The sequence below is a fragment of the Esox lucius genome, chromosome 25 (genome assembly GCF_011004845.1).
Source record: "Esox lucius isolate fEsoLuc1 chromosome 25, fEsoLuc1.pri, whole genome shotgun sequence".
NCBI classification, from domain to species: domain Eukaryota; kingdom Metazoa; phylum Chordata; class Actinopteri; order Esociformes; family Esocidae; genus Esox; species Esox lucius.
The window spans coordinates 12,844,265-12,859,807 of NC_047593.1; the positions used below are offsets into that span (position 1 = coordinate 12,844,265).

Genomic DNA, 15,543 nt, shown 5'->3' on the forward strand with positions numbered 1-15,543 from the left:
AAATCAATCCAGTCATTATCATTTTCTTTTTATTTAGCTTATTTTCTTTTTTTATTTCCTTTTTATGACGTTGTCACAAAAAGAATTTGTTCCCTTGAAACTGCCAAATCCACGCAAGTCTTGCAATTCTTCCAAGGAAGAATACCTATAATTCCATAGACACAAAAACAACCCATCTCTGACAAAAAAGTCCCTCCTCTATCATTCCACAGTTTCTCTGGAAAAAAGGTTTTGCAACTGAACTGTATAAAAGAATCAGAGCACAGTGACACTAAACTCACAACAGAATTCCTGCATCTTATCTGGGTAAGAAAGAGTTAATTTTATATTGACAGTGTTTATTATTCATTATTATTTGCCATCTAACAGAATAATTCCATTTGATGTTTTTTTTATGACTTTCCATTTGAATGTGTTGACTATTACATTCTTTTATACTTAATAATTGTTTAATTATTGTGAAAGGTATTTTATTTCACATGTATTTATACAAATGTTTTTATAAATTTTTTGGGGACCTGAATATTATACATACATTTTTTATACATACATTTGTAATATTTGTGGACCTGTATAAAAAGTCAACTGTAGTGTTCTGTCATCCTTGTAAAACATCAGATTTTTCTCAGAATGAACAATATTTGGGTTTATTGTGTAGTCTAATTCTGCCATAATAGATAAACCAAATAATTTGCAGAAACATACATATAATTGATCATGTATTGATTTTACACTGTATTTCTATCCTCTTTAGTCACAACTTCTCACAGTAGTTTAGTTTTTGAGTTTAATCATAGATCTATAATAATTAAATTGATTTCATTGTCAACATAAAATAGTTGTCAAAGTAAATAGTCTACCCTTTGCAAAGTCTATGAATTCCTAACCAGTCTATAAACCTCATCCACATGTAAAGAAATAAATATGGAAAAGGTATTACAGTAATGAAACAAATTAAGATAAAATAAACACCCACCCCAAAAATGTCATAAAGGTAGGTCTTCTGCTTTGGCAAGCCATTACAGCTGTGTATAACTTTTCATAAGATTCTAACAACTTTGCATTCATAGGCCAACATTAAGCTATTGAGTACAGTAAAGCACAATGAATTTGGTTGTGAATCATTGATCAATAATTATACTAAATCTCCCAAAATCAAGACTGACACTGGACAACTCAGGATTAGTCAATAACTCGGAAAGCCATTATAATTTGTCATTATTAGTTTAAATATATATGCACAATTACTAAATATATATATTTAGTGAGACAGTGACACACATTTTCTTTAGCTTTTAATTATGATCAAGGCAATATGAATTATGAATGCAATACAGTAGCCTAGGCTGCATAGAGAGGTAGAACAGATTAACAGCCTTTTGTCTGAAATGGAGCACAATATTAGCCATGCCTGGAACTGATATATGAGACTTTTATAGACAAGAGTCTAATGTTAGCTCCATCAGTCTACTGTCAGGCAACTAAGTTAAAATTGCAATGAAATTAATTCATTGGAAACAGTAACTTTCCAATTCCATAACTAATACTTCATTCAATTATAATTAAATTGGAATTTAAATTACAACCTTGTTTACAATGCTGTGCATAGGCGCCGATACCGTGGGTGCTCCGGGGCTCGAGCACCCACGGAAAATAGCGAGCACCCACGGAAAATAGCGAGCACCCACGAAAATACAGAGCACGAGCCCCCACGTGTGCCTGACCGCCAGTCCGCCAGTAGGCTACATTCATTTTAAATTAAACTTGCCGTTGGTGATATGTAAAGCGTCTGTCACACTGTGATTGGTTATGTCGATGTTACTGACAGCGACATAACCAGTCGCCTGCTCCGGGTGCTCCCTATCCACCAATCACAGCGTTTCTCAGATGAAAAAATGCCACTCTCAAAAACTCGTAGCAGAAATTAGGGAGAAACTCCCAGAAACTATATGTGTCGTTTTTTTTAATCGATATTTAGATAATAGCGCAAAACATTAATTTCCCACGAACTGATCGCGGTTAGGCCTACGTGTCAGTTAAACTTTTCATCTCCAATCCTGTATTTGTGATAAGTGGTACATTTTGAAAGATCTAATTTACGGCTTTATTAATAAGTAAATGAATAGGTGTGCGTAGTGCGTTTATATATGTATATATAGGTGTATATATAGGTGTGTATATATAGGTATATATAGGTGTATATATATATATATATATATAAATGGCGTGCGCCTATGAGCACCCACGGAGGGAAACATAAATCGGCGCCTAAGATGCTGTGTAAAATTGAAATAAAAACTGAATGCAATAATGTGCAAATCCTTTAAACCCCTATATTTAATAGAAAATATTACAAAGACAACATATTAAATCTGGAGATCCATCTGCGTATCTCTGTGCCGCAAGTGACTGGGCCAAAAACAAATACTGGATAACCGTGATCTTCGCCCCTCAGATGGCACTGGTTGAAAAGGAAGGTTTTCAACCAGTGGGGTTAAATCAGGAACAGAAGGGTTAAAATTAAGAGACCACTGCAAATTGAACGCTTCTGTTCCTCACTCAAAACTTTCCTTTTCAACTTTTTGGAAAGGAAAAAAAGGTGCGGTGGTCTCTTATTTTTTTCCAGAGCTGTATATAGGGGTGAATGTTCATTGCATTCTGTTTTTATGAGCATTTTACGCAGCATCCAAACTTTTTTAAACCATCATATTGTCCACTTATTGCGATACTGTGATTGTAGATATCACCCAGCCCTATTACTGCTGTAGTGTGTATAGAAAGTCACTACCTCACAACTCAAAAAACACATTAAACCAGATAAACCAGACATTTAACCAGAGCAGTGGCTGAAGGATAAGAAGTTGAATGTTCACTTGTATATTTTGTGTACATAAAGGAACCCAGCAAACATGTCTCATATGGATCCATTAACTGTATCTTGTTAAGGTATGCTGCTGTGTGTCTAATACATTGTCTTTTTGGTCTAGAATTATATAGGTCTCATAGAATCATCATGGTGAATTACAAAGTGGAACTGCATACTGGGAATATGCTGCATGCCGGCACCTATAACAGTATCTACATTCAACTGTCTGGTACCAAGGGAGAAAGTGACTGGACCTACATCAAAGAAACTGCATGCCAAGACTCTGTAAGTTATGTTATCAATCAATAGAAAGTATCACTGGGGAAAGGGGACATCTAGGAGTCATCAGGCCAAGTAGTCCTGAGACCTGTGACCGGGACCTCTAGGTGTGGGCTCAACTTGCAAGGTGACATCGAGAGGGTTTTGCTTTTAGGGATGATTTAAACATTTGAATCTCTTTATCTCTCTATAGGTGATTGAACATCAAGTGGCCTGTCCATCTTCCCTGGGCCTTCTGGAGTTTGTGGCGCTAGAAACAAAGCCGTATGCCCTGCTTGCCTACATCAACGATAACTGGTTCTGCTCTAAAGTAGTGGTGACCACCCCAGAGGGAAGCACCAGACACTTCCCCTGTTACAATTGGCTCTCAGGCTCAGAGAGACTGGTATATAGAGAGGCCTCTGGTCAGTATGATGGTATACGGTTATATGTGTAGGTTTAAGGCTGATATTGTGACATCCATGTCAGCTGGTAGAATGTAATTTGTAGTTTTTGGTGAGATGTCTCATAGGGACCTTATTCATGGGGTAATGATAATAACACTGTTGCCCTCTTAACAGTTTGACTAATCCAAAAAAAGAGCTAAACTTATTGGGACTTTTGTTTATAAGGTAAGCTGATTTTCAATGACACCTGCCCAAGAGCCCTAAAGGAGAGAGAAGAGGAGCTCAAGATCCGTCATCAAGCATACCAGTGAGGGACCAATTCCTTAATTCTAGAAAAACACTTATTTACCAGATACAACAAGTCTAAACCACATCCAATGTTTTCAGAATTACAGTCAGAGTACATCATTTAGTAAATATAGTAAATCACCGAAGCTACCAGTTTGCAGTGTCATTTAGTGAACAGATTGTCTTGATTCACGGTACAACATCAATTCCTTTCAGGTGGAGTATCTATGCAGACGGCCTGCCTAACATAATTAAAGCTGACAGTGTTTCTGATCTCCCCGATGAGGTCCGCTTCTCTTTCACCAAGGATTCTGAGTTCAAGTTCACCTTCCTCAATGCGTAAGTAAAAGCACAAACTGTCAACCATTTGTATGCTTGGTGTTCTGGAAGAAATCCTACACTGACTCCGAGTACAACATTATACAGTGATGCTTGAAGGTATGTGAAACCCTTGTGCAATTGTGTTCACCATGAGATCTATATTTAATCAGGCTATAGAAATCATGGGCAATGTATGCTCAACCCCCATAATGATTTGCCGACTAAACACCGGGCTACCTACGTGCATCCAGGATGGACAGAAATATGTGATTGTCAGAATGTCGTCAGGTGGGACTGTGAGGGGGGTGGGCGAGGCTGCGTCAGGGGGGGGCTGCAGCACTCACAGAACCCCTACTAGCCACGGCTATGGAATCAGGTGGGTAAATAATTGGGTACCAAATTAACCAATCAAAGGAGGGACCTGTAGAAAAGAAACCTGGTCAATTTGGTGTAAGCTATACCGGTGAATGCAAAACACACCATGCCAAGAAGAAAGGACATCTCAGAGCATATCAGGATGGGAAAGGCTATAAATCTCAAGAAGATTTGAGCTCCATCAGTCCACTGTCAGGCAAATCATTTACAAATGGAGAGCATTTAACACGAAAGCAACTCGCCGTAGAAGTGTACGTCTATCCAAAATATCCCAACGAGCCAACAGAAATATAATAAATCTGGTAAATGCCAACCCAAACATAACTGAAGTTTGCAGCAGCCCTTCTGCATCTCAAGTTATTGTTTCAACAATAACAAGAACACTGAATCGAAATGGCATTCATGGGGGAGTTGATAGAAAGAACCCTCTGATGTCAGAAAAGAACCAAACAGTCTGCCTAACTTTGCCAGACACCACCAGGACAAACCTGAAGGTTACTAGAAATCCATTCTCTGTACAGATTAGTCCAATATTGACATTTTTGGCCACAATGGAAACCGCTGTGTCTGGCAAAAAACAACACTGCCTACCACCAAAATAACCTAATCCCAAAAGTCAATGCATGGTGGTGGAAGTGTCAAGACCTGGGGCTGCTTGTGGATTATTTGCATAGCATAGCATAGCATCATCTTCCGCTTATCCGGGGCCGGGTCGCGGGGGCAGCAGTCTAAGCAGGGATGCCCAGACTTCCCTCTCGCCAGCTCTTTCTTCACCACGACAGACCGATACATCGACCGCATTACTGCAGAAGCTGCACCGATCCGTCTGTCAATCTCCCGTTCCATCCTTCCCTCACTCGTGAACAGGACCCCTAGATACTTAAACTCCTCCACTTGAGGCAGGCACTCTCCACCAACCTGAAGTGGGCAAGCCACCCTTTTCCGACTGAGGACCATGGCCTCGGATTTGGAGGTACTGATTTTCATCCCCACCGCTTCACACTCGGCTGCAAACCGTCCCAGCGCATGCTGAAGGTCCTGGTTAGAAGGGGCCAACACGACAACATCATCCGCAAAGAGCAGAGACGAAATCGTGTGGTCCCCAAACCTGACACCCTCCGGCCCCTGGCTGCGCCTAGAAATTCTGTCCATAAAAATTACGAACAGAACCGGTGACAAAGAGCAGCCCTGCCGGAGTCCAAAATGCACAGGGAACAAGTCTGACTTACTGCCGGCAATGCGGACCAAGCTCCTGCTTCGGTCGTACAGGGACCTGACAGCCCTTAGCAAAGGACCCAGGACCCCATATTCCCGAAGCACTCTCCACAGGATGCCGCGAGGGACACAGTCGAATGCCTTCTCCAAATCCACAAAACACATGTGGACTGGTTGGGCAAACTCCCATGAACCCTCCATGACCCTGTAGAGGGTATAGAGCTGGTCCAGTGTTCCACGGCCTGGACGAAAACCACACTGTTCCTCCTGAATCCGAGGTTCTACTATCGGCCGTATTCTCCTCTCCAGAACCCTGGCATAGACTTTCCCGGGGAGGCTGAGAAGTGTGATCCCCCTATAGTTGGAACACACCCTCCGGTCCCCCTTCTTAAAAAGAGGGACCACCACCCCGGTCTGCCATCCCAGAGGCACTGTCCCCGACTGCCACGCGATGTTGCACAGGCGGGTCAGCCAAGACAGCCCCACAACATCCAGAGACTTGAGGTACTCAGGGCGGATCTCATCCACCCCCGGTGCCTTGCCACCGAGGAGTTTCTTAACCACCTCGGTGACTTCAGCCCGGGTGATGGACGAGTCCACCTCTGAGCCCTCATCCTCTGCTTCCTCAATGGAAGACGTGACGGCGGGATTGAGGAGATTCTCGAAGTACTCCTTCCACCGCCCGACGACATCCCCAGTTGAGGTCAACCGCTGCCCACCTCTACTGTAAACAGCGTTGGTAGGGCACTGTTTCCCTCTCCTGAGGCGCCGGATGGTTTGCCAGAATCTCTTCGAGGCCAGCCGATAGTCCTTCTCCATGGCCTCACCGAACTCCTCCCAGGCCCGTGTTTTTGCCTCCACAACCACCCGGGCTGCAGTCCGCTTGGCCTGTCGGTACCCGTCAGCTGCCTCTGGAGTCCCACAAGCCAACCAGGCCTGATAGGACTCCTTCTTCAGCTTGACAGCATCCCTTACTTCCGGTGTCCACCACCGGGTTCGGGGATTGCCGCCTCGACAGGCACCGGAGACCTTACGGCCACAGCTCCGAGCGGCCGCTTCGACAATGGCGGTGGAGAACATGGTCCACTCGGACTCAATATCTCCAGCCTCCCTCGGGATCCAGTCAAAGCTCTGCCGGAGGTGGGAGTTAAAGATCTCTCTGACAGGAGACTCGGTTATTTGGAATGTCTTAATTACAAATTGCGGATTAAATGATATGATAAGGATTAAATTACTTTCTTTTTAAAAAAATGTAATAGTTTGAGTACAACATTAAGACTATAAGCATAACAGTGAAAATGTAATATTCTGAGAAAGAATAATCCCGTGTGTGAGTTATACAAATCGATTTACTGTATGTTCACAATTAAGAAGCAACATCATAAAATGAATGAGACCAATCATGTACATTGACAAATCCCCAACATACCTGTAACATGTCCTTTACAGTGATGCTATTATCCTGTTTCAGAGTATTGGGATATTGTCAGGAGTGGAGAATTTGGCCAGGGTGGTGGGCACCTTTAGAATATGGAGGAATATATGATGACAATAATGATATCCTCGGCATGGTCTGCCATTTACCTTTCTAATGCTAAACTACATGTCCTCCTCTATCCTGGAAGAATGGTGGAGCTGAATCTACAAGGATTATCCACAAACAAGGAACAATGGAAAAACCTAGAAGAACTTAGTCATGTATTCAATTGCCGTAAGACAAAAGTCTATGGTAAGGACAACTCAGGTGGTATGCATTAGCAACTCAATAATTTATCCCAAAGTTAAATTTGACAAATGTTCATTTTGTATCACTCTAGAATACATTGAAAAGAACTGGAAAAAGGATGAGTTTTTCGGGTACCAGTTTTTGAACGGCATAAACCCAATGATGATCAATCGCTGTACCAAGCTCCCAGATAACTTCCCTGTTACAGAAGACATGGTGAAGGCTTCCCTTTCAGAAAAAAGCCTGGAGGAAGAGATGCAGGTTGGTACCAACTAAATTGGTTGCCGCTCACAGTTCAGTTATTGTATTATACTTCTTACCAAGTTGAATGTAATGTTGTAAATTGTGTTAGTACCAGTATCTTTGGCATGGCCATGATTTGATCTTGATCTTCTACAACTCCACTTAATGCCCTTACCTAAAAGGATGGAAACATCTTCTTGGTTGACTACAAACACCTTCAAGGAGTGACGGCAAATGTGATCAACGGGAAACAACACTACTTGGCTGCTCCGCTGTGCTTGCTTTACATGACCCCGGAGGAGAAGCTCATGCCCATTGCAATCCAGGTGCATTTCACATAAGAGGGAAATATAGACATACAATGCCCACATTTTTTGTTTTCATAAAATCTAACACACAAAAACTGATTTCATGAACAATATACACAAAACTATTTTTGCAACAACAAAACTGGCTACACTCCTGTTTTTAAACTTGGTTTCATATTAGGACAAGCAGGACACTACAAGAAAATTACATCAACTTCAGACTATTCATTTTCTATAAAATGTATCTATATGTACATGGCATTCATAAACTTTTCCCCCCTTTTTGTAGTACTGAGAGACAACAGTTGATGTAGGACTGGGTCTTTCAGTTCGTGCCACCAGCGAATGATTTGGTGGCACAACCCAAAATAAAAATATTATTTAATAATTAGAGTAGTACAAATATTTAGCATGTTAGCACATTCCTACATAAAAATGAATGGAGTGATTTCATTACAACTATAATTAGGCTACTAGCATTGAGAGTCTTTTTTTTTTGTTAAGAATGCAATTGTCCCTACACCTAAAGCTCTTCGTTTTACCAATATTTTACCAGTTACTGTATGCCAAAAACACATACATTTTAGTAAATACCTTGGGCTTTTCCATGCTAAAGTATTACTCTGCCAATGATGACTAGTTGTGGGAAGTTCAACTCTTTACTGAATCAGATCTTTGAGTCGTTCAGTGAGAAGCACAAATCTTTTGACCAATTTCCTACTTTTGAGTCAGTAACGCCCAGAGACATCGCTGAGATGCTTTATACTTGTGTGTAGTTTAAATGACGTATGTTTATAACTACCAAACATACCAAAAAATACTGTTTTTAATGTCTTTCATATGAATGTAGGTCTAGTTGCAGCTTTGACACGATTACATTATTTTTTTTTTTTGACAGCTGCAAGGGGGATGAGGACTGTATATCAATTAGCATCTGACCTCTTAATAAACCATTACAGGCAACACATTAACTTCCATACAACCTCTTTAAAATATGACTAATTAATGAAGCAAACTATGTATTGTTTTCTTTTTACAGCTGAAGCAAGAGCCTTCTGAGGAAAACCCGATCTTCCTTCCCACCGACTCGGAGTACGATTGGCTCCTGGCCAAGACCTTTGTGAGGAACGCCGACTTCTCTGAACATGAGCTCAACTCACACCTGCTCAGGACTCACCTGCTGGCTGAGGTGTTTGCTGTGTCCACGCTACGTAACCTGCCAATGGTGCATCCTATCTACAAGGTACATGGCAGCTGTGCAATTACACCATGAGATTGGATTAGTAAAATATCAGTTATACTTTACCTATCAACTCAATATGTTAATAATTATTATTTATGAGAAAAATTGTGAAAAAATTGTTTTACTCAATATTGCATACACAAGTAATTAGTACAGTACACTAGACTTGTGGGTATTTCATGTCAAATTGTTCCATATTTCTCCATAGCTCCTGATCTCTCACTTCCGCTACACTCTGCAGATCAACATTATGGCAAGAAAGAGTCTCATATCAAAGACTGGGGCGATCACACTGGTACATTCTATTCTATTCTCATGATCTAGTACACTACCCATTGTAATGGGGTGTAACTTTGGTAGTGGAAACTTGAATATCTGTTAACACTAGCAGTGAATTAACCGCTTAATTATATAACCCTTCTCAACAAAAAAAATGTATTCAACAAAAATATTAAACTGATTATTTCAGATAAAATAACAATATAGGTAAATGACAAAAACAAATAACCAAATTGAGAAAGGGAACTCTTCAACCTGTCTTGAAGAATGCTAGTATTGGAGGTCCGGGGATGTTAGAGTACCTGAAGAAAGCAGTGGCCGAGTTGACTTACAGCTCCCTCTGCATACCGGAGGACATCACTGCACGAGGAATGGACGACATCCCCAACTTCTACTACAGGGACGATGGACTCAAGTTGTGGGACATCATCCACAGGTAGTTTGTTTACAAGTCCATATATTTTCAAATGAGAAAGACACCAGATCTGTGCAAGATCATCATATAACTCTATTATTTAGCAACATGAATCAGATTTTGCAATACATGGCCTTGCAGTAACAACTGTGTTAATGTCCAGCATGTAGTGGCACAGACAATAAATGTGCTACTTTGCACCACAACATTGTCATAAATGATATCAGTGGCAAAAATGGTCTGCTATTCAATCATATTTACTTATTGCCTGAGGTTGTCCTGTGGTTTTGTACAGGTTTGTTCGGAGTGTGATTGGTCGCTACTATACCAGCGACTCAGATGTCCAGAAGGATAGTGAACTGCAGAATTGGATAAAAGATATCTTCTTCAATGGGTTCCTGTCCAACGCCAGCACAGGTTATACTTCTATCAATCTTCACCTTTAATTTATAATTTCAAATGGAATTTACTTGTAATGTGTGTATAGAACTTTTTTATGAAAAATAAGTTGGCCTTTGATGCATTGCAAAAACACATACTGTGCACATTGCTTAACACATAATGAATAATTAGAAATTGCTTTCCTGCAAGCTTACTGAGGTTGTGCAATGAATAAACATGATCTCAAATCAGTTAACCCCAAAATAGCATAATGGCTTGGTATGGATTAGCTTTGAAAGCTTACCTACTCTGCCGTAGTTGTTGAAAAAAAATTAAATAAAGAAACCAGCCTAGTTCAGCCAGCCCACGATTAGGAGTGAATGTTGTTGCCCTGGCTGGATTCTATCTGCGGTGTCCAATGTGACAGCATTTGTCTTGAACCGCTATGTTATGGTACTTGTCAAAACGCTCAAAATGGTGCTTGTCGGTGCAGTTCATCCATTGCAATATAACTACAAACAGTTTTACTTTAGACTGTAACGCAGCTACTGAAGCTCTAGCCTATCCTGAATAAATCCTAATGCCTACTTAGTTTGGTCCGTGGCAAGGATCGAACCCCGATCGACTATGTGGCAGTCTGCGTCTCTAACCGCTACGGTGTTTAACAATGGGTAGTCACACAGTCACTCACGATACATTCGCTCTTCTTGGTCGGATCTGCTTACGCATTCCGGGAAAAATAAGACACCTTTTCCAAATGTTGACACTGTATCGCTGCATCTTAAAAGTATCATATTAAATGTGGATTGTTGATTTCATAATTTCTCATTATGAATGTCCATTGCTCAATTGTTTTATGTTTTTCCATTTGCTGAATTTCAATTCAGTGACTGAATGAAGTGACTTGTCTTCTCTGTGCAGGAATCCCAAACTCTTTCAGTTTAGTGACAGAGCTGGTCAAGTTTCTCACCATGGTGATCTTCACAGTGTCTGTCCAACATGCTGCTGTTAACAACGGGCAGGTAATTAAACATTTAAAAAAATGACTGTAGGTAACTTATTAATATGGACCTCCGATTGCTGCATTATTACAGATGTCTTTGTGCCTTTTGTCTATTTGTTGCTTTTTACTCTGATCAAACACTACATCCCACAACAGCCTAATGCATTGCAATACATGAATGCCTTATGCTGGCTGATTTGCTAGTATATGTTAGTCTAATGAAGGCAATTTCGATAGTCCATACAGTTTTGAATATGGTAGGTAAGACAGAGGAAAACTCTATTGCACAATTAACAGCCTTTATTAACTTGCAAGGAGAGAGGAATCACAGCTTACAGAATAAACCATGAGACTCTAAGGTCAGTTGGAAATACATTCAATACTTATACAAGAATGGGTGAGGCTAATAATCTGCCTGGTCTGTTATGCTCCTAATCCCTCCCTGCCAGCTGTTGTGTGTTGAGTATCCTAAAACTCAGTGAGCCACGTTTACCCCATTCTGACTAAAGGTTTACGTATACCTCAACACCTCATTCTTCATTTTCCACATTTGCAACACATCCAACATTCTTCCTTTTGTTATTCAGAGGGGATCAGTAACATTTCAGGAACTCAATACTTAAACCAGTAAATCCTCTATACATTGGCAGAATCCAAATAAATACACTAGTTCAAGAAATTCTATGACTAAAATAGACTAGAATAAAGACTAGAATAAAGAACAGTAGGCCTCTAGCACAAACACACACAGAGCACAAACAGAACTGATGAAGTCACTGTCTCACAAGAAAGACACAGGTAAGGGGTTTGATATATTTCACCATTGTCATTCCAGTTTGATTTTGGAGGCTGGATGCCCAACTTCCCCACTGCGCTGCAGCTACCTCCTCCTACCACTAAGGGGCAGTGTACTGAGAAGACCATGCTGCAGACTTTCCCAGACATCAATACCACCGCTAAAGGCATTGCTACGGTGTATCTGCTGAGCAAGCCGTCCTCTGACATTGTGAGTATATAAGAGAAAAGTATAGTGATGGTTAGAAGACCTCAGGGGTTAGAAGACCTCAAGGGTTAGAAGACAATTTATTTGCTTTGAACGACTTACATGTTCTGCATCTGACTCCTAAAGGAAGTAAATGTTGAGAATAGCAGACAACACAAAGCTAAAACATATATTCAAAATCTTGTCAGGGCTGCTGAGGCACCGCTACTTCCCACGACTATGATAGAGAGGGTGTACTGGTTGTGACCAATAGCAGTGAGTCTCTGAATCAACATTGTAAACACACAAATGGATGTAAAATGAAAGTAGATTTAGACTAAAATTACACACAGTATTCATCATCTTCATAACAACAAGACTAGATCATAATTCAAATGACAAATTTTACTAAGACTAAATGATATTGGTCAAAAATTAAGTCTAAATCTTAATTCCCCTGAATGTGTTACTTCAAATAGTAAATAAAAATGCCAATGCAGTTTCTTATGTTTGGGAACATACCAGTCCTGATCAAAAAACCCTGAAAATGTTGCTTTCTATACAAATGGCCACTCCAACAACATAAGAACATTAACTAGTGAGACCAAGATGAGCTGAATTCTAATGAGTAACATGTCTATTTTCAGCTTGTAGTTCGCTGTTAAAATTTAACATGCAATTCTGCAGCCGCTGCTAATTCATCATTATATTCCAAACTGTTTGTAATCCTCATGTGGAAACTGCCATTCCAGTGGATTTTATTTACAATAATATCAATGTTGCTAGCTAGTAATCTGGTCCATATTTCTTGAAAGCCAGCTAACCAGATGGCATATCTTTATGCTCAGAGGTGGCAGAGATATTGGGCAGGGTAGTAGGTTACGTGTCCAGTTGATTTGGAACTTTAAATGAGAGGTGAAATTTTGTCAGGAAATGACCCTGCCTAAAATTATTTCAGTCCTGCTTATGCCAGGTTCCATATGGCTGCAGACAAGTGGTGCAATATATAGGTAATAGAGTACCTTATGGTCACATCCTCACATTTCCTTCTCTCCTGACTTCCTCAGGTCCTTCTTGGAGACTACAAAGAGAAGCATTTTTTTGAGAAGCTCCCAATACAGAAGATCAAAGACTTCAAGCATGAGCTGAAGGTTTTCAGCGCTGAAATTAAAGTCCGGAATGAACGTCTTGAACTGCCCTACACCTACCTGGAGCCTCAGAATATAGAGACCAGTGTAGCCCTCTAAAATGAATCAAGTGCTACAGAAGCGAAAACCATTTAAAGTGGTTTTGATCGGAATGGTTTCACTGGAAGCTGATGACAGTTGAAAAGAAAAAAGAAACACTTAGATGTTCATTTGTCTCTTACAAATGAGCCCTGGCGTATATTATATCCACATTTAATCTTATGAGTTCTTCACCAACCCACTCTCTTTTCTTTCCCCACACTTTTCCCTAACCTACAGTATCTCCATTATTTACTCACCCACTTCCTTTCCAGAATGGATAGTTCAATAATGACACGGGTGTCATGACCTGATTTTATCCTAATATAACCTCTGGGACATGCGTACAAAATTGTTTGGGCTTTAATGGACTCTGTATGCTGTGGTTTCACTGAACAATGGAACCTAATGTTGTTATGTTGCTGCAGTATAAAGACGCCTTTTGGTACAGTTTAAACATGCTAGTGTAATAAAACCTTTTTTCTGAGATCACATTTAGTGTGGACAATTGGTATTGTTTTACAATTACTATCTCTCTTCACATTTTAACATGTCTTTCATCCAGTTAAACGGGCTTGACAACACCAGTGCCATATTCATTATTATACTAACCATGAAATTACATGGAATTTAAATGATTAGGCAATAAAATGCAAATTAATTACTTAAAAATCATACAATGTGATTTTCTGGATTTTTGTTTTAGATTCCGTCAGTTGAAGTGTACCTATGATAAAAATGACAGACTTCTACATGCTTTGTAAGTGGGAAAACCTGCAAAATCGGCAGTGTATCAAATACTTGTTCTCCCCAATTACTAAATATATATATATTTAGTGAGACAGTGACACACATTTTCTTTAGCCTTTAATTATGATCAGGGCAATACAAATTATGAATGCATAACAGTACCCTAGGGTGCATAGAGGGTTAGAAAAGATAAACAGCCTTTTGTCTGAAATGGAGCACAATGTTAGCCATGCCTGGTACTGATAGACGAGATAATTAGATTCAGTCTAATGTTAGCTAGCCAAATTAAAATTGCAGCGGTATCCACAGAAAGACCAAGCCAACATTAACTTGGCTAGCTATTACAACACTGCCATCAATCAAAATCATTTTAATCACATGATGAATGCAACTTTGTTTTCTACTTTATATTTTAAACCACTTAAGCATTGTCAGTGTATTTCATAGCCACAGTGTGATGTAGACAAAACAGTCATTAGCCCCTGTTTAAAGTCATTAGCCATGTACATGAAAACAAGTTGCAGAAGTGCAATCCATGAATTAGAGTAGGCAACAAGCGATCTCAAACAAATTAGCTGTGTATCCTTTTACTGCATAGTTTTTACTGCATGTAGTCCTGTTACAGCATAGTTTGCACACTAGTTACACAACTGCATCAACACATCTCCTGAACATCTCCTTTTTTCATCAACCTTATGGAAGGAATACAAACAGCAGCATACGATACACGTGGGAGGGTGTAAGGAAATTGATTGTTTACAGTTCCTAATTGAGCGGAAGTTTCTGGAAACGAGATTATAGTCATAGTGCCTTAGTGGGGAAAGATATTCTACATTTAGTTGTCTCTCCCACTTTGTGAAGTGGCTTTGCTGGAGCAAAATTTGTGGGCATGCTATGTGTTTTCATGTTGTTTGACAACATTCAGCAAACCCCTTTGTTTTATTTGCTTACATAAAATGCAATAGAGTGAAATTATTAAATCAAACCCTATCCATGTATGTACTCTGTGAATGAATTACGTTAACTGTGAAATTTACAAGTATTCACATTTGATCTAATTCTACTTTTTTAAATTCCAATGAAATAAATTAAAAAGTACAAACAGTTACATTCCAATTCCATAACTTATACTTTATTAAATTATATTTTACGTTGGAATTTACATTACAAATTCCCAAAAAAGTGGGGACGCTGTGTAAAATAGAAATAAAAACTGAATGCAATGATGTGCCAATCCTTTAAACCCTATATTTAATT

The 15,543-nt window shown here is 39.8% G+C and overlaps 1 protein-coding gene across 1 annotated transcript; it reads left to right on the forward strand.

Moving 5' to 3' along the window:
• The first annotated feature begins 3,049 nt into the window (after nucleotides 1-3,049).
• Nucleotides 3,050-14,006, forward strand: LOC105021020 (hydroperoxide isomerase ALOXE3-like). Its single transcript, XM_034290914.1, has 14 exons — nucleotides 3,050-3,151; nucleotides 3,339-3,549; nucleotides 3,757-3,838; nucleotides 4,036-4,158; nucleotides 7,356-7,459; nucleotides 7,548-7,717; nucleotides 7,882-8,025; nucleotides 9,047-9,250; nucleotides 9,459-9,545; nucleotides 9,796-9,965; nucleotides 10,240-10,361; nucleotides 11,247-11,347; nucleotides 12,164-12,334; nucleotides 13,378-14,006. Exons 1-14 carry the CDS (start codon nucleotides 3,050-3,052, stop codon nucleotides 13,555-13,557), a joined length of 1,971 nt encoding a protein of 656 aa, XP_034146805.1. The 3' UTR covers nucleotides 13,558-14,006.
• The last annotated feature ends 1,537 nt before the right edge of the window (nucleotides 14,007-15,543 follow it).